This window comes from Falco biarmicus, chromosome 9 (genome assembly GCF_023638135.1).
Source record: "Falco biarmicus isolate bFalBia1 chromosome 9, bFalBia1.pri, whole genome shotgun sequence".
NCBI classification, from domain to species: domain Eukaryota; kingdom Metazoa; phylum Chordata; class Aves; order Falconiformes; family Falconidae; genus Falco; species Falco biarmicus.
Window position 1 is genome coordinate 31,959,424 of NC_079296.1, and position 20,307 is coordinate 31,979,730.

Genomic DNA, 20,307 nt, shown 5'->3' on the forward strand with positions numbered 1-20,307 from the left:
ATTTCCTGCTGGTTTTAAACCAGTTCATGTTTTGATTTTAATATAGAAACAAATGGTTGTGTGATAGGTTCACAATAGTGCAGGCAGACTTTGATATTATTTTAACGCAACCTTCAGTTTATGTGATTGATATATTATGAAAATATTTAACCTTTCAAACACTTTAAAAGAAGTTTGGCAGCAAACCTATGTTTTGGACTGAGTATGCGGAACAGAACTTGGGAAAATCAGCAAACCAGAGTCCTTTTTGTAATCTATGCAAGTGTAAATCCAGAGTAATTTTACCAAAGGTAGTGACATTCATTTGGATTTACAGCTGTGTAAAATTATAATGTCTGTTATTTTGTTATTCTTGTGTGGGCAATAGTTGAGACATCTGAACTTTCATTAAGACTTTGGCCCAGTTTGAATATTTTATTCTTATAAAGAGAATGTTTCATTATGCAAAGGAACCTGGAGAGAAACAGCAACTTGGGACAAACGATTTAAAATTCAGTGAAATCAGTGTTGTCAGTGTTATGACCATGGAGACCCTGGCTGGATCCCATTGTGTGGTGTAACTCACCAGCACAGAACAGAAAGGTCCCCACAACCATACTGCATTAACCTTCCCAGGGTGAGCCCATGGTCAGATGCATCTGAGCAACAACTGCTTGCCAAGCCACCTTCACCACCACAGTAATCATAACTAACTGCTATACACTCTCCTCCTGCCCCAGCTGCAAGTTAAGGCTTTCATCACCAGTGAAGGCAATACAATCATAGCTGCAAGCCAGGAGTACCTGCACAGTCGGTTACCACAGCTCAGCTGACACATGGTGACAATTGCTGCAACCTGACTGCATATCCAAACCCTAAATATTTGAAGTAGGATTTATGGCCTCAGGCTTTGGGAGATGCTAAGGGTAAAAACCTCAGACTCAGAGGATGTTAAACTGTAGTAGCCCAAACACAGAAGCTTTTATGGACAGGAGTTTGTTTACAATATAGCTTGTGCTCTCCCTTCATACCTATTAGTGCTTTTTTAGCACAGATGTACTGCAGAATGCCCAAGTTTAGAGACTGGCACACAGTTTCTCCATTTTATATGCACTGAGCACAGTGTCCTCTTTTAAGAAGCTAGCTTTTTCAAATGTGGGTTTGTGAGCTCTCTGAAGACATGCTGCATGCCCTCCTGGCCTGCTGTCCCCTCAGCCAGCCTCAGCCCAGGAACTGCATAGGTTTTGCTTTGCCATATGCTTTCTGTGTGAGATTATGCAAGTCACCTAGCCCACCTGTGCCTCTGGCCCTCAAGGACAGGTGGGTACAAATTCATCCTGGGTGAAGTACTGGGGCCATAGATTTTTTAAGGTGTTATAGGTGCTATGAAATGAGTCTTGTTTAGACCTCATACTTTGCATTTTCTGCACCAGGACAGAGCAGATTCCTGAGTTTCTCAGCCAGGATCTATGGCTGAAAAAATGCAAGACCCAGAGCATTTCCAACTCCTTTAAGAGGTTTTTCAATATATCCTCTGGTCAAAATCCAAGTTGTTGGGCAGGGACTGTCACAAGTGGCAAGTGACGTGCTTGCATGAACTCACTGGGATAGTGCCTTTCTCTCCATTGCCTCCAACGTTCCCTCACATATGGACCTCTTCTTTGTAGCTCCGGGGAGACAGTTACCAGCGTGACAAGCATGTCCCCTCTACAGCCCAAGAAGGTGAAGAAAAAGAAAGAGAAACTGGAGCAGCCACCAGCCATCCCAGCAAAAGGTATGAAAACAGAGTTGCAGAGGTATCTCAAATCCCAAGCACAATGATGGAGGGCCAGCAGAGCGTGGGATGTCAGGACTCCTACACTCTGCCACTGGCTCTGCCAGGGAGGTGACTTGTGCTTGCTCCCATGGGTGGGGAAAGGAACGGCCTGTGCATGCTGCTGGGACCAGGCTCTCACCTCCCCCCGGCTTTAGCTACTGAAAAACTAGTCACTGAGTCCAAGCAAGAGGTCTCAGCTTCCACTAATTAGAGGGGAGAGGGGAACCTCTGTAGCAATATTCACCCTGCTCAAAGAGAAGATTAAAGTTAGGCAAGAGGAAAATTCATGAGGATAGACAGAGGGAAGCCAGCAGACTGAACTCTTAAAATTGCAGGTGCACTTGAGAAGTCAAGCAAGCTGAGCAGATAAAGATCAACCTCTTGGGGACCTCACTTTCAAACAGGATTTGCATTTACCTCTGGGGTCAGTCTAATAAAGTCTTGGGCGTGCTTTCTGAGCACTACTGACAGTGCTAAGCCACTAGCAGAGAGGAGGGAAAGGACCTGAAGGTTTACTGTGGGTTAGATCACAAGTGATCAGTTCTCAAGGAGTATATTTGCTTTGGCTGCTGCACACAAACAGCATGTTTTGCATATCAGACTCTATAATTTTATGAATTTTTCTAATTCATAAGTCCTATGCTTCATTGTAGAATGTTACCTGAAATACAGTTAAACTATGGTATAAGTACATGTATTTGCTCTTATTCTGCTATTAAACTGTAAATTCTAAATTGCTAATGCATACACTAAAAATGACAGTGAACGATGATACTATGAAATGATCCCTTAATATTTATTTCCATAGCTCCAATAGGCAATAATTTTCCTAAGCCCAAGCTCTTGAAACCTCAGAGAAAATTGATCCTGGTAAGTAATTTTCTATGACATTATTTTCTCCATATTCTTCTCTCTCAATACAATTGCTATAATATTGCCAGAACTCTAGGTTCAGAAACTATAAATTAGCTTAAAAATCATACAAGTCATTTTTTAAAAAATTAATACTTTTCCAAGTGATGAATTATCTTGGCTTTTTTTTTTTTTCATTTTGAGCATTAGGTTACACTGGATTATGTTTTCAAGCTTTCTAGCAGTCATCGTGCCTACAAATTTAGCCTGTTTTTAAATGAAACCTGCTATTGATTCTCACATGCTTCTGGCAGCTGGTGCTTTGGAAAAAATACCAGTTACTGACAGAATCACAACCATACTGGTCACATTGCTTTTGAGACTTTTCAAGTCAGAAATGAGAAGCCTGATTCTGCCCTACAGTGGTGTAAGTCAGAAGTAACCGAACTGCAGGAATAAGATGAATGTATATAGCTCGTATTAAGGTAAAAAAACCCACCCTTATATGACAGCTTCTGTTGGATATAAGTTTGTTTGAAAAGAAAACCTGCAAATACATGCCAGACAAATCAAATAGATGGAGAAATGTTTCTCTGCCTTAGTAACAAACAGTACCTGTACAAGACATCCAGAGGTAATAGAGTCAGTTCTATATCAACTAACTTCTGCTGCCTATACATGGAGGGTGCTCTGTTAGGCTCCCTGCATAGTCTATAGAAACAGACAAAAGTCAGAGTAGGAGCCTGATGCCCCTACTAATTCAGACTAGATGCTCTGAATTGCCTTGTAGGGATCCTTCTTCCCTTCTCTGGCAATAAGAGAGCCCAAAGCGACTAACTCCCTAACTTAGGTGACTTGTGTGTCTACAGTTAGGTCATGTGAATAACCCGAATGCTACTGTGATGGCTTCACTTTCAGATGAGGGAACTGGGAGCCTTCTCACCAATTGTCAGTAAATAACCTCTGCCATTTTAAGCGTGGTAAGGGTATGACACAGGATACCTGTGCATAATGCCAGGTGACTTCAGAACAGCTCAGCTAAAATCTTAGGCCATATTGCTGCTTGGGTATGGAGCTCACCTCTCTTCTGCTGGTCCTGCAGAGATTGCACCTTGACCAGGCTCTGCTCATATAGGTCAGGTTTCAGTAGAGGAAGAGGCATAGTTTTGAAAGTCCATAAAAACCCCATTATATCCATGTAGGTAGGCAATTGCGTCAGGCCAAAGCTAAGCTGAGAGGACAAAGAGGCAGATGAGAGCGCTTGGCATCAAGGGGATGACAGCCACCCTTTGCTGCATGCACATGACATTAATCACTGCTCCCGGGCACACGGCTACATCAGAAATCAGTTAGTCTTCAGCCCTCCTAGGAAAAGCTCTCATCAGTTAAAGCACTCAAGACTCTTCCTGCAGGTCAATAAAGCACATCAACACATGGTGAACTTGAGGTAAATCTGTTTCCAGATGCTTTTTCTTTCTGGAATAAATCCAAGGATGTGGGCCACAAATAGCTGTTGGCTCTTCCCTTCCTGCTGTGCAACCCCAGTCAAGGTTCAAACTCTTAGGAGGTGAGCAGGAACAAAGCCCTTTCAAACAATGAAATCAGCTTTGTCTTCCCTAGTGTGACTGAGGATCACACGCTGTGTGCAGCCAGCTGACTCGGGTTTAATGCCTTGCTCTGAGACTCGAGTCTGGCAGCTGTTTCCGTACATTGCTCTTCTCCCTTTCATATTTCACTTCAGACTGCACCTGGAGAGACATCACAGCCTGCAGAAAACACACAATCTATGGACATAGATTAGTTTGAAGTCAGAAAGTAATCAAAAAATATTATCTAATGGATTTTCAAGACCCAAACTCATCTAGCAATTAAGTGCAATAAAGAGCAAAGTAAACTAAACCCAAGTCAGTTCATAAGGCACATTCAGAAGCTGGGCAGGACACTCCCCACAGCTCTTTCCCATTTCTGTTCCTCTTGCCTCCCTTTACAACACAGTCGGTTAATCCTTTATGTTTTAGTATTCTCAGAAAAAAAATCATTTTTTTCGGCTTTTAAATGATTTTTCAGTGAGGAAATCAAACTAATTGAAGTAAAAAAAAGGTTCAACAAAGACGCAAAATGGTGATAATTACAGAGAAAAAGACATATCAGATTCATCTAAACAAAAAATTTTCTTGATTTTCAGCAAACTTCCCTCCCCCTTTTCTTAATTCTCAAAAATTCCTCAGATTTTAAATTTTCAGCCTGCTTTGGGGAAAAAAAATATTATTGTCATCCTACTCAGTCTCTGCAGGTTGAAATATTTTTTTCTTTCCAACTGTAATTATCGCACAGCTGGTGTGTGCACTAGGTCTTTTTTCACTGATGGCACATAGTTACTAGGTAATTGTCACAGCAAAGATACACTCAAATTGCTGAGTTCCTGGACTTCTGCAGCTTCCCTGTGCAACCCAAGCAAGGTACCACACTGCCACACTAGGAGAACATTCTAGAAAACCTAAGCAAACAAGCTAGAGTACAAGGGAACATTACAAAATAATTCCAGTGTTTTGGGAAATTTTTTGTAATAACTTAAATACCAGCAAAATTATTTCCAGAGGACATGTGCTTCTGGTTTCTTGAAAGATGTTTATAATAAGCTGGAGAATTTCTTTTGTTGTTAACATGCTAGAGTGGGTTGCAATATAATTTTATAAGAATACAATAACCTGGATAAAATATGGACATAATCTCAATGAAAATTACAAAAAAGAGAGAAAGCCTAATATCATGTTCAATTGCACAGCCTTGAGTAAAGCCTTTTAAAAACTCTGCTTAAGTCATATTGCTTTTGCTTTAGCCAGAATAACAATTCTATGCTCCCCCTGTTGCAAAAATATTCCCCATCAGTGTCATTCTCTATTAGCATCAATGAGAAATGTGCACAGATCAAAGGAAATAGAGATGCTGAAATGCAAAAAGGGATGGTTTTTATAGCATGCAAGAAGCACAGAGAGTCATTAGGAAGAAGAAAATTCTAGGGGCCCACAAATTCTGCTGTCTAAGGGCTGTTCTGCTATAGCCTTAAGTACTTAGCCCTTTGAGTTGGTAGAAATAAATCTCATACTTCCTCAACCAAATTTTCTGGTAAGTCTTTCATTGCCTCCCAGAGATTAGTTGTCATAGCCCAAGAGTGTCAGTTATAGAACACCATCTAAATGAAAAGGTTTCAGTGCCTTTTCATGAAGGTTTGCACCACCGAGCTTAGGAGCTCCTGTGTGATTCAGTAGAGCCAATGGAAAGGATGTGATTTAAGGTTAGACCAGATCCTGCAATCTTTACTTAAGCAAAATGTTGTTGACTTCATCCTTTTCACACTAAATTTTAAAGGGAGGAAATCCTGCACAGATAAGAGGCTATAGGGAATCTTCCTGATTCTGCTGCTGATTTTGTGGCCTCTGCTAAGTCATATAATTGTCCCATTTTGAAATCAGGTAAATATATCCTGTATTACAAATGATCCCCTTGGGTTTAGATCTTCAAACACATTGTACATGTAAAGCACACAGTACATAAGACTTGGCTTCTGCTGCCACTTCTCCTGCACTAATTAACCTCTTGAATAATCTCTTTCCTGCAGTGTATTTGGCTTCTCTTGTTGCCCACCACAGAATACATATTGGTCCTGGGTACTTCTGAAGCAGAGTGCTTTCAGTGACCATGGCTGATTATTTAAGAGAAGTATTCTTCTACCCTTTAGCTCATACAGCACAGACAGCATTGCTTATCTTGGCGTGGGTTGGATCACTGGTGGCCTGGTGCCACATGATTGCTGAGATTTTCTTTCGATGATGATGATGATGGTGCAAAGCTACTTGAGAAACAGGAAAGGCTTATGGTTATCTAAGACTGAGGGAAATTTCTGGAAGTCATGTTGTTAACTTCCAGTGAAAGCATAATCTTTGGCACCCATTCTACCTGCTTGCCTTTTTCAGGCACCACTTATAAATTTTATGCTGAAAGCTGCAAAGCCAGCTCAGAGATCTGGGTTCCCAGGTGTTCACAGATGTAACAGAAATGGGAAGCTCAGGTTTCTTTCTGCAGCTTTGAAAATCCCATCCTTATCTATCATTATAGGCTAAGTGCCGACAATGTGCCGAGTGCCAGACAGTGCAGGTCAGGACAGTCCTTGGCCTGAAAGTGCTTACTCTGTAATAAGTAATCTGTCTGAAAGTCTGGAATTTGAAAGTATTCATTCAAAGGACAGTTTTCCTGCTCCTCTATGTCGACAAAGTGGGAGGGTATTGTTTTGAGCAGGAACTTGACATAGGATTGACACTTGTGCAACTGAGAAGGCTGTGACTTGGTCTTATCTGCATGTACTCAGCCAAATCGAGCTTTCAGCATTACACATTGAGCTCAGTGTTCTATATTGGTGTATGCTCCTGAATTAAGCAATGAAGGCAGGCGCTCCTAAAGCTGCTCCAGAAACTTAAGTTTCCTTCACCTGAAAAATCCTTTTGTCTTCTAGGTTTCAGGAGTGCATTTCCCATTGTACAACAAACCAACCAGCCCCATTGTATATCAGGACGAGTGACCTTGGCGGTCTCTTTTGGGAAAAGGGTCTAGATGTGCAAGTGAATTATCTGCAGTCTGGTTTCCATGTCAGAGCTGTGAAATTTTAAAGGGCTGCTTTTGGGTTTTGATTGCTGGGAAATTTGCGCCTTCTAAGCTGTGCTCCAGGCTGCTGTCCTGCAGCTTCAGCCTCACAGCAGGCCAGGAGCAAATTTATACATTGCAAGATTGTACTTGATGAACACGTTGACATTTACCCCGTCTTCTTTTTCATCTTGTAATTAAGTACTGCATCATTCAAGCCAGTCTTATATGCATCAAGCTAGCTAGGAAAGGTAGGCTAGTCAGCTTTTTGCACAACTAGCAGGGTTCCTCATTAGTCTTAGCTCATAGGTGCTGTTGGCCCTTTCTTTGAGAAAGGAAAAGGAAGCTGAAATACATCTGTTCAGTAATTTGTGGATTCTGGATCTGGAACAATCAGGTCTTCCTTTCTCCTGGATGATTTTAAATTAAAAGCTATGCCACCCTCTGTTAGAAGAGTTGTTTCCTCCACAGTACATAACAACGGGTGATGATTTAAGTTCCCAATTTCTTAAGGCAATATTGATCTCCACAGACTTCAAGTAACATTGTACATATGATATACAAAGGAGCGGTGAACATTTCTTTCCTTGGCTCCCTGTGATTCCTGAATATTTCCATTCAGTCTATATAATTTCTCTCTCTGCGAGATGAATAATCCCTCCCCCCGCCACCCTCCCCAGTCTCTCCTTAGGATGTGAGATGTCCATAGGAACATGAATGTCATTTACACATTCAGGCTGACACTCAGAACACAACACATTCAAAACTACTGAGTTATGCCTGCTTTCCCATCCAGACCACAGGTTGCTATCTTTACCCCCAAGAAGGAACAGTTTGTATAAATACATAAAATCTCTTGCTGGAATTGTGCCAAGACTTGTGTATTTACAAAATCCCACAGCAGATGATTTTTGTGTGATGACACATTTTCAGTAATAAAAGTGTCACTAGAGAACTGAAAACCTTTAATTACTTCCTTGGGCCTTTTCGAAGGATAAGAAGAAATCACCCTGATTTCCAGCAGTGTTGGGTTAGAATTTAGGAATAACTCTGCAACTGTAAAAGGAATAAAGCATTAGCAAAGGTGAATATGTTCTTCCCCAGAAGCTGTTAAAACAGGCTGGACAAACCTCTGCCAGGTATATTTGATTTTGTTAATTTAGATGGACTGGCTCACCCCTTAGCATCATTGCCTGCCCTACATTTGTGGGATTTTGTTTCTTTAAAATAAAATCATTCAATGGGACTTAGTAAATCATCTTTGCCTCTGACTTTTTCATCATAACTTCTGTGGGATTCAATAGCAAAATTTAGATGCAATGCTGAAAGAGGCTTCACAAATTGTAGATATTTTTCTCATGGAGTCTGGGAAGTATTTTTTACTCTAGGGAGTAAAAAATAGGCATCTTAAGGGAAAGAACCTGTCCTTTTTTAACTGATAGTGCCACTAAAAGTCATGCTTCCTACTCACCACATTTTCCAATGTCACATTTCTCAGCTTTGGCAGTGAGAAGGCAATGGCTCCCTTGATATTTCAGCACTCTTACTGGCCAGCAGTTGCATTTCTAAGGGATAGCTCTCATCTTGCAGATCTAGCTTCAGGTTGTCATGAAGATCAGCAGAAGTAATTTTTGAAGCTACTCTCTTTGAGGGGAATCTCTCTGGCCTTCTGCCTGCAATCAAGACACTGACACCAGTAAACACCCAAAGCTCTAAAGAGAGAAAAAGCAAAAGATCTCTTTCTGACTCCCAAGTTAAGTTACTGCCTTACTGAGGGAGCCACCCTACTGAAGTTCATAGAGTTTAAACATAAAGTGTATCTAAGGCCCTGAGGAGCACTACTGCCTTCAGCGCAAGAAAGACTATACATTCTAGAGAGGGGTTTTCCAGTGTATTTTTAAAAAAATGAATCTTTTTCTCTCTGAACCTACAGTGAGTTTTCTCACTATTAACTTTGCAAAATCCCGCCTGACCCTACTACTAGCATGTGCTGCCTCCCTGGTGGCCCAGAGAAGGAAGTTGCAGCCCGCCCACCACACATGCCGAATCTTTGTTTCAGCACACTGTTGCCTTCACCTCTGTAACTGACCCACCGATGATGGCCAAGCTGCCAGCTATATGCTGCCCTCTCCCACAGCTTCAAAAAAAGATGCTTATAAAAATGAGACATAGAGAGGAGAAGAAGGGCTAGCCCCTTTTCCTTAGGCTATATGCAGTATGTAGTTTCCTCCCATCTGGGCATGCATGCAGAGAGAAGCAACACTGTCTCTGTGGCCAAAGCCCATCCGGTTGGCCTGGACAGTCCTGTCTCGACCCTTTCTGACTGAGTGTGATCAGGCAGTGACATAGGATGTTCATGAGCTGTGCCATCTGGACAATACCCACATTTTTCCTGTGGACCCCTTTAGCAAGTGTGACTACAAAGCAGACTACAAACCAAAAATTTCTCAAATATAAAAAGGAAAAGACCAAAGATTAGAGTTTGGCCTTTGCAAGAAGAAGGAAGAGAAAATATGGTAGTTTCAGCAAGTGCTTGCTAGGAGAGCTACTTCATGGCACTGAGCCAGGGCTGCTTACTTTGTGCTGTGGGGTAACCTGGAGAGAAGTCCAGCTCTTAAGAGTCTGGATGAAACAAACCTCACCACCACCTCTTGACTCTATCTTTCCCATTTACATTTCCTATAGCATCCCCTTAGTACCGCATTGTGCACCAAACAGCACAGCATGGCCACTCCATAGGTGGCAGTCTGCCATGTACTGGCAATCAAATCAGCAAACATACGTACAGCTGGCAAGGTTTTATCCTTGCTGGCCTAATCCGTTCACCCACAAGCTTAGACCATACCAGTGAAGGAAGGGTTTCACTTTCAAGTGTTGCTGCAGGAGATTTGAGTTATTAAAGATATTATGAAGCTTTGACTGGAACTTGGGACACAGGCTTGTTAAATGCAGAAAACTCATTTTTCTGCATTCAGAAAATTCAGGTGAAAATTCATTTTGGTTTATAAACCTAATTTTCTCGCCCTGGTCCCATGTTAAAGTCATTCTGCATCATACCCCCAAAACCCCCTTCTATCACATGTGATCATATAGAGACCGAATTCCAAGGCAAATGTCTGCAGCAATAGTCACTAAAATATTTTAAACTGAAGTGAATTAGGAAGTGAGCCTTTTTCTGCTTATTTTTGATAGTAAACTAGAATTAGGGAAAATATATATTTTTTAAAATTTAGAAATTCACATTCATTGTGTCATCTTCATTATAACTGGTGTGGTCATGGAACACTGAGATTGCAGCAATCCATAAGTGTAAGTTGGCATCAGTTGTTTTTCCAGACAAGTTAAATTTATGAGGTTATTATATGCTTGTTTACTTCATATCTAATTACAAATCTGGACAAAAGTGGTCATAGTTAAAACTTCAGGAACTTTTGGTCTAACTGCAGAAAACATCCTTGAGGCTGCCAAAACACAAACTAGATAAGCCTAAGAAGAGCAAAATAGAGATTCCTGGTCATTATGACATCAAAATCAGAGTAATTTTCATTTAAACCCCAATGCTTCTAGGTAATTTCTAACACATTTATATACTGCACAAACCCAATAAAAACAAAACTATGTATACACATACTTCAGTTTCTTTTAAATATTCACATGATAGACACTGCAGGTTGTTCATTAAGAAAAATGTTCCCATGAGTGAACTTGTTCAACTAGTTGCCCATGGTAAGCCCTGTGACTGGAAGAAATCTGGAAGAGGAATAGTTTTAAGATATACTGGAAAATGGTGACTCTTCCTAATTTATATTTCTGCAAAGCGTATGATCCCAAGATGAGAAAACAGACATACAAGATAAAGACTGTATGTAGAAATGTTACACTGGAATAGAATTGCATTTAAAGAAATAATTTCAATGTTATTTTAGAACAACAATGTAATTTTTCAGGAAAGGACGTTGTAGCCATATAAATCACAAAGACCTCCTAAGTGAAGAGCCAGGATCGAAAGAGAGAGGTGAACGACCAGTCATTCACTGCCTCTTCCTCTTCCGCCTTACTATCAGTTCCATCTATAACATCACTTATTAAAGTCACGCTATTGTTCCAAAAAGGAGGTGGTGGCACGGTTCCAGGTTTACACTGCCAAAATGTTATCCAATCCAAATGAGAAATGAAATTGTAGAATTAGTTTTCTTCCCTTGTCTGTTCAAAAAAATTGGTTTTGGACAAACAAACCAACAAAATTACATTAAACATGGTTGATAAATGAAGTACAGAAGAGCGCATGGAATAAAACCCTGGCTACCATAGGTACTTTAAAGTAGTGTTGGTTCCATGCACTGTTATTACGCATCCTTTGCTGCAAACTGTATACCTTTCACAATTTTGAACCTCCTGTGTGTTTCCTTATATTTTCAATCAAATTATTACATACTAGAAATATGCATAAGGGAAATTATTCTACACATTTTATGGTGTGCTGTTGCTTGTAGCAGTAATTGAAGTACCTTTTCCACTTATGAAAGTACTAATTTTATTTGGTTTTATTGCTTTTCTAGATGCAATTATTTATTTAGTGTGTTTTGGCTTTATTAAATTATGTTTACTATAGGAACATCATAAAAATGTATGAAAGCAACACATCAGCCACTACTGCCCAATGACTTGTTTTGGGGAATCTAGTGTTATTTTTCATATCCAAACATAATAGAATAAAGTAAGAATAAAGAGATAATCTACACTGGAAAACAATGCAATTTTGAGATAATATAATAAAACACCTGGACAATATGATTTCATAAATCTTAGTTCTAAAATTTACATGAGCTGGGCGTTGGGTTGGCTATTTTAGGACATGCAGCATTTTCTAAATGGAAACATAACATGAAATACAATTAAACAGCAAAAGGGAAGGCATATACAAATTTAGCTTGCCCTGAGCAACTGAATTCTACAGAACAATGCAAATATTCCTACTTCAAAAGGTGCACTGGGTCAGTCATAGGAAATGTAGAGTTTTACTCTGGCAGTGACCAACAGCTTGTTTGCAGTTTTATCAGATTCATTTTTAGGAGGCTTTTCACATTCAGTGTATCATTCTGCGCTGAGGGTCTGAGGTGACACTGAAGTTGACAGCAAAACTTCCAACACCTTCAAACACAGACCAGATGTGCTATCACACACTGAAAATAAAATCTTCAGTATTTGCTGGTGCTATTGTGATGTCCAGCCTCAATTTAACTCCTGTATTAGGCTCTGTGCCATCTACTGAATAGATGGGCACGTATAATTTTGAAATCTGAAAAGGAATCTTTAACATATTGTAAAAGACAAAAACAACTTAAATGCCTAGAAACTGAGACTAATACTCTCAGGCTAGAAAGAAGAGGGGGAATATAGAAAATTAATTAAACATCAGAGCAGTTGACAAAGGTGGTTTTTTTAACTCTTTAAGCCAAAGGCAGGATAGGACAGATGTCTTTCTAGACATTGTGGTTCACTTCAGTCCCCATAATGTACAAAGAAACGTGTGATTTCATTTGTTACGTACAAGATGAGGCTGGGATCCACAGGAAATCCTTTTGCATCATCACACCAGAAAATTCAATGAAAGCAGGAAATTTTCTCTGTAGTCAACAGTGGAACATTTGATAGTGCATGAATACCAGAAACTAAGATCAACTAGAACTACCCATGCAAGAAGGGGAGGGAGGGAGGGAGGGAGGGAGGACCATGTGAATAATCAAATGCAAAGGTTACAGTCCTGCAGTTAGCCCTGCAGATGGCCTTCACTCACACGCAAAGATCAACTGCCTTCAGTGATACCACTTGCAGCAGCTGCTGTAAAAAGTATTTCAGGACCAGATCTACAGAGAAGAAATAAGATTAAATTAATGCTGGAAAAGTGTAAACTGATCCACCCAGAGGGAAAAAATCTGAAATGCAGAGTCTGAGCAACTGTCAAAGCAAAATGAGAGGATTCCAGAGCAGTGCAAAAGACAGGAAGCAGGGGAGAACAGGGACCGATTTCAGAGGATATTAGATGTTTATCTTTTTAGCCAGGAGGCAATATAACAATTATTCAAACACATTTCAAAGAAACAGGAATCATTTATGTTAAATCAGAAAGAAATAAATAGCAGTAAATAAAATATAAAGGAAATTCTTTGCCTTGGAAAATATTGTCAGTTTCTTCATTATAACATTTAAATACCATGTGGAAAATCTTGATTTATGAACTTTGAGTCAATTTTCAGTTTACAATTGGCAAAGCCTTCCTTGATCTCAGAGATGCAACTTTTACTGTAAGGTATAGCCCTGTGACTGCAAAAAATTTGCATGGCTGAAATATTTTAGGTTTTGTTTTAATTGCCCTTTTTAGGCTTAAACTTGAGGACACCAGTTATACTCAGGTAGAACAGTACCCAAGATGATAAAAACCCAAATTCTCCAGTTCTTCACTTGCACAGGGCCTTAGCACTTCACCCTTCTTCAGGGAGCACAGATTTTAATCTTCTACAGATGAAATTAAATCCTTTTCAAGTACTAAGGCCCCACATAATAATCTACAGCAACTCTTTTGTTTGTTGCTTCATTTTCTGAGGTGAATTTGATATGAACAACCCACTCACAAGTGATGAGCCAACACACACAAAGGAACACAAGACAAGGCTTTCCTCCTCTAAGCTACCACTCTGAGTCTGGATGAAGTCCCCAACAGCAGTAAGCAGTGCTTCTGTCACCCATGTGAAATTTGTCCCGTCAATTTTCTTTCTAACTTCTCCCTTAGCTAAGTTTTACAGTTTTAATGCTAAAACTCAGCTACTGTAATACATCAGACAGCTTGGGTGGTATGACCTTTGCTCTAAACTCTGAACTCATCTATAGCATGGCAAAAGTGGTGAAATATAATTGGAAAGACAGTGGCTCAAATCTATCAATTTTTGCTGCCTTCTTCATATTTTTAACAGGTTTCTTGGTTCTGTTAAGAAACATTATAAGAGATACTGTGACATGGCTGTGATTAGAGATGTAACTGGTCCAAGGTTTACAGCTGGGAAGCAAATTTGGCATATATATTTCAAATTGTGAAACTGCAATAACTAAAATTAAATTGAGAAATTTAGGATTAAAGAGGCTGAACATTTTGCTAACACATATATTTCAAATCTCCAATATTTTAATTGTCAAATTAAAATGTTCAGTGCTTGAGAAACAAGCAGAAATTGGAAATGAACCTGAAAATCCCACTATTTCCTGTTACTTGCTTTTCATATGATTTTTATTTCATCTTCTGTGAACTAACTAATGCGGACTAAACTGATTAACAGCACAGTGGAATTAGGATGTGTGACAGAAAAAATATAGCCCATTCTATGGAATATTTACCTTTAGTGGTAACAACATTATAACTAATTTGCTGGTTCTGTTTCTAGCCAAAAATCACAGAGGAGAATTTAACATACGCTGAACTTGAACTTATGAAGCCTATTCAGGAAGCCAAAGGCATTCCCAGTACAACAGTCTATGCACAGATACTCTTTGAGGAGAACAAGCTGTAATAGTTCATGCCTGTATAAATGTCCTTTGTGTTCTATTTAATTCTTGCTGTGCTGTTTATTAATAAAAATCATACAAATGCCCTTTTTTTTTTTAATTTCCATTCACGCGCTTCTATTTTCCTATGAGACTTCTAAACAAAATGTAGTTGAAAGTGATGATAGAAAAAACAGCTGGTCTACGAGTGACATCCCAGGGACACCCTTCCAAGTGTTCAGCCCCTCTGTTTCTATTGGACTGAAGTTCTACCTGGGGCATTTTCAATACTAAACGCTGTTCCTTCTTTGATGCTAATTTGATGAGTCCAGCTGTAAACATCAACATCTCTGCACGCCTCAGAAGGACTAGTGGCAGGATTCATGCACATCAATCTGCTTCTGAAGACAAAGACCGCTGATCAGGAAATTTCTCAATCTAATGCTGTTTTTCCCATCAGAAAAATATTAGCTCAGTAAAGTGGAGACTTTTTTCTACAGCAAAGAAAAAGCTGAAATTACTTTTTCTGATTTTTTTTCCCCTCCAGAAATAGTTATATAAAGGATTTGGTTTCTATATTTTCAAGTTCACTTTCTAAATGATGTCATCCTTAAAAACTTATGTTACTTTTAGTAAAGTTCTTAAGTGCTTGAAGTCAAACATTTCAAAATAATCCAAAGGAAACATTTGTAGTGAAACCCCATTGATTTAAGGAAGAATTTATAGCTTGGGAACATTTTCCATGATTCGATCTTTTTTTTAAATTCTGACTGGGAATAGGAAAAGCTTGATGGTGAGTAAGACTTTGACAGAGCCAGGACGCTCTAGCCTTTTGGCCTTGATTTAGACTGGTGCTCCCAAGCCTGCAAAAGTTTCCTCCTGTGGCCGACACTACTGAGCTGCTGATCTAGAGGAAATATCACACAGCTTTTCTTTTAGCATGGAGCAGACTCTGTCAACACCCCGCTCACTTACTTTAGAGTTATTTATTTGGAAAGACCAGGGTTCAGGAAATAGGGAAATGAGCTTAATGTGAGAACACAAAATATTCTTCCTCTTTCTTCACCTCTTCATAAATGAGAAAGGATTCTTCCTTTTCCTTTATACACATTCATGGAAAATGGGCTAATCTGTGGCACCTTGAGCATTTCAGTCATGAAGGGTAGCTGGACTGATGTTTTCAAGCTCCTAAATCTCCAATGCCCAAACTCCACCAAAGGTCAGAGAGAGCTGGGTACCCAACATCTTCCAGTCCTTGGGAAGCTTTAGCTCCTGAGTAACCGCATTGTTAACAGAGACATAAAAGCACAGGCTCTTTAGCTCACCATCAGGTTGTGGAGATCTGATACTTGGCAAGTGCCAGGTTCTTTCCAGGTCTGGGAAGGACCACGTTGTCTGCTCATTCAGCAGTATTTAGTGTGGATTTTGGAGTTGCACTTGCAGGACTGGGTTTTGAAATCCTAATCAAGGTGATCCAAGTTGCTTCCTCCTTTACAGGTCAGGCTTTTGTAGTGATACAGCAACTTCTCACCAGGGCTTAGAGCACAGCTGGGAACCACTGCAGGAATACTCATGTCCTCCTGCATGGGAGAGCAGGAGAAGAGGGACAGGGGTGACAATGCAGGGATGGGGTCATGCAACAAAGGAAGGGAGCACATCACTGTCTTTTGGAGGGTTTCACCAGAATAAGTGAGTCTGTATAAACTGGGTTTTAACTTTTTTGAGTGGTGGTAAAGATTAGACAGCATACATAATTTGTTATAGTATAGCCAGGATGTGAAAGTGTAAAATGTGGTCTCCTGCTTCCATGTTAGATAAAAATCTCTTGTATAAAAAAAGAATTTAAGAAAAGCTTGTCAGGCTGGCTATTATGTACAGTACTAATTCCAACTCTAGTCCCTTATCAAAACAGTTATGTCCAGACAAAAGCCAGCTTTTATCAATAGGTTTGATAGTAATTATTTGCATTTTTAATGTGTGCATTTGTGAGCTGTCAGGAAAATGTTTATTTCACCTTTTCATTATCCTAGGTATGTAATCACCCAGCAAAAGGGCATGGTATCTTTTCTTGTTCTCTGACTGGGTGATGGACTTCCAATGACAACAGCAATCAATTCATTGACCAAAAAGAAATCGGTGCTAAAGAATGATCAAACATTCAGGGATCCATTTTGGAACAGCCAGAGTTTGACTAACTGTTCAAGAGAGAACATCTCTTATGCAGACAGCTGTAAGGAAGACCTTAGAAAAGTATAGAACTTAGTGATTCCTTTGAAATTAAAAATAAAACCCTAACACATTAATGAGTTGACCACTTTGTTGTGAAAATTTCTAAAGTTTGGTACATAAACATTCCTTTTACACACAACCGGCCATTGTGCCCATTGTTAGAAAAATCCTCTACTGTATGTTTATGACCAGTATTTTAATGAATATAATTCTTTGTGTATTAATATTCTATATATTCTTGTTTATGCTTGATATCTAATTTCCCAGAATAATAGTTAAATGAGCTAAATAAATTACTTTTTTTTTGTGAGCTAACTTCTCTTAGTCTGTATAGGATTTATTGCTTGCTAGAGAACGATATAAGTATGTGTGTTTATCTTGTACTCAGCATTTAGACAATCCCAACAGGTGGGAATTGAATTTTTCATTCTGCAGAAAATTCCATGATTTAAAGATGTTTTCTATTTGTGACTGACTTCAAGATGACAGCAAAATCCTGAAAGGCAACAGACCAGCTGAGTTGAAAGGAAGCCAGAAATACTACTTGGGAGAACACCTGTCTTCCTGAGCAGACATTTCTTATGCCTTTTCTGATGCAGATTTAATAGTGTCAGAACACATCCTTGGAGAAAGAAAACCATTTTTCTTTACCTTGCAATTAATTGTACATCTTTAGGTATCAAAGCAACTCACCTGGAAGACTACAGAGAAGAAAATTTCATTGAGTATAATGTGTTCTATTGGGAGAAATGCAGAATAAGTCGGATTTAGCTCCTATTAACAGGGACCACAAGGCCGTATTAATCTCTGGCCTAGCTCCCTCTGGCTTCAGCAGAACAGCAGCAGAGCTGAATGTGGACCACTGTTCTTTTACAACAGGAGTTCCCATTAAGACTCTTAATACCTTATCAAGCAGCAGCTGGGCTCTGCTGGGTCATACTATTTTGGTTACTCCTCCTATTGTCATTGGTAAAACACGGCCTAGTGCTGAAATTTTAACAAATACAGCTCTATTACTTTTACACAAATTTAGTATCAGATTGTTAAATGTTAATGTACTGCACCCTATAGCTTTAAATAGAATTAGAGATGTTTACAGCTTTGGTTAAATGCATCTTGTTCCTCCACATTAAATTTTATTACTAGAGTTCTCCATCAGCAAACAGGAGTAAATCATATTAGTGTCGTGGGCTGTGTGGGGGTTGATTCTGCAGCCCAAGGAAAAGGTGTTTTATTACTCTTTATTACAACTTTCTAATTGGTAGGTGTGGTCAGAATGTCATTATCTCTGTAATTACAAGCAAATTATTTGTCTTAGGAAAACTGTAACATAATTGTGGGGTTCTCTCCATTAAGAAGTTCAATTAGCTTGTGTCCTTAGTTAGGGTTTGGCCAGGTTGTGCTGGCACAGCAGGTCTCAGACCAAATGAGGTTTCATTTGACGTTTGATTTGTAGGTCAAATTCTGCTTTTTGAGGACTCCTCTGAAACATCTCTAGTGAGTGACATCAGGGTGCAGAGATCCTTTTTGGCTTCAGTCTAACCTGCTGGATTAAAACATAAAATCCTAAATTCCACTCTTCTGGGTTTCCTGCACTAATCTGAAATACACTCATTTGGTGTGCTTTCTTTCCACCACCTGTTTTGACACCATTTTACTATCTTGGTTGGGGGGCAAGGTAGATCCAAAGACTGCATGTCAATAGAAGACTCTGAGTTTGTGTTATTCCTCTTAAAATAAAAAGAGAAAATGGATCTGAACAGATTTTCAGATGTCTGCTAGAGAACAGATGTTAAGATATCAGATAGTCTATCACTTGATCTCAAGGCTGGATCAACTCAATCTGTCTTAACTTGATAGAGGTTGCTGTAACCCAGGGCTCCTCAAACTATGGCCCATGGGCTGGATACGGCCCCCCAGGGTCCTCAATCCAGCCCGCTGTATTAACAGACCCCCCCCTGACCACCACCCCCCCCCCCCCCCGACCCCGCTGGGGGCTGGGGGGGGAAACCAAGCAGCCGCAGATGACTGCCTGCCACTTCATCCGCGCGCTGGCCCCCTGTTTAAAAAGTTTGAGGACCCCTGCTCTAACCTCTTCTCAGACATTTAGTGATAAGATTCCACACTCTCTTCTCCACCCGTTTCCACAGCCCTAATCATTCAAAGTGTTTCCTAGCATATAGACTATATCTTCTTGCCTTTTCCTCAGTAGACATTTTTCCTCTTAACAGCCTTTGCCATATTTGAATACTATTGGAGGAAAGGTTGAAAAAAGAATTAACAACCTCAATTCTCTCAGTCGTACCTCTTGTAAAGAACAAATGATTCCCAATACTGCTTCTATGGGAAAGATGAAGAAATTATTCCAGAGAAAACTGCCCTGGAAATTCGGGGGATGGTTAGTGGGGTTCTGAGCTGGATTCCCAAATGCCATTCTGACCACAGCCCACAGAGGTCTGCTGAAATACCTGCACAAAACACATCATAGCTCCAACATGTGGCTTTCAACAACCCCTTTCCCTGGCTGCCCCAGCTTTTTCAGCAAACTTCACAGCAGTTTCGTATTCCAGCATTTCCATCCAGAGGCTGAATGCTGAAGCAATGTGTTCTGCTGACTGCATAGCAATAGGTAGGGCAAGAGAGCTAGTTGTCTTGGCACCATGTTGTGTTAAGTCTCTCTTATTCCTCACCAGTGTTTCTGGGTTGTTTGCAAACCCCACAGGAGGCTTTTCAGTCTTTGACCATCCCCATCAGAAATGTTCCGGCAGCCCTTTTTGAGCTTCCAGCTGAAGACCTGCTCAGGTTTTCATTTTAGTGCATAATACAGCAATTGCATTTCTCCCTGCTGTGCAGGATCTGGGACTCTTCTGCATCTCACACCAGGGAAGTAGGAGGGCATGTGCCCAGAGTCCCCAGGCAAACTCACTTGGGCTTTGGTCCTGTCTAGGGAAAAACTTTGGGGAAAGGGACTTCTGAACTCTCTGTGTGCCTGTTCCCTGTGTCCCTCTCGAACACAAGCTGTTGAGTCAAACTCAAACTTTCCCTCTTGGATTTAATTTGAGTTAAGCCATGTTAAAATCATATCTGCCTTGTCTGCAGTAATATTTTACCATAAGGAAGCAAATGATACCACAACGGCACATTAGAGCTCTGTACATAGAGTAGCACAAGACAAGATGACCTTTGGGGGCTTCTGCCTTCCCGTTCTGGGCTGGCATAGTCTTGGGCACAGCTGATAGCAGCTACAGTACGTAGCT

The 20,307-nt window shown here is 40.1% G+C and overlaps 1 protein-coding gene across 5 annotated transcripts in view; it reads left to right on the forward strand.

Annotated features, from left to right (window-relative positions):
* Window positions 1-18,993, forward strand: part of VSTM4 (V-set and transmembrane domain containing 4) — a 40,411-nt gene extending 21,418 nt beyond the window's left edge. The window contains exons 6-9 of one of the 5 annotated variants that reach the window (XR_008824069.1): window positions 1,647-1,753; window positions 2,604-2,665; window positions 7,158-14,008; window positions 14,722-14,928. Coding sequence is in view for 4 of the 5 variants with exons in the window: in XM_056352643.1 (XP_056208618.1) it covers window positions 1,647-1,753; window positions 2,604-2,665; window positions 14,722-14,847 (295 nt within the window). In the remaining variant the exon portion in view is untranslated. The other 4 variants (XM_056352645.1, XM_056352644.1, XM_056352646.1 and 1 more) reach the window with 4 other exon arrangements.
* Window positions 18,994-20,307: the final 1,314 nt, after the last annotated feature.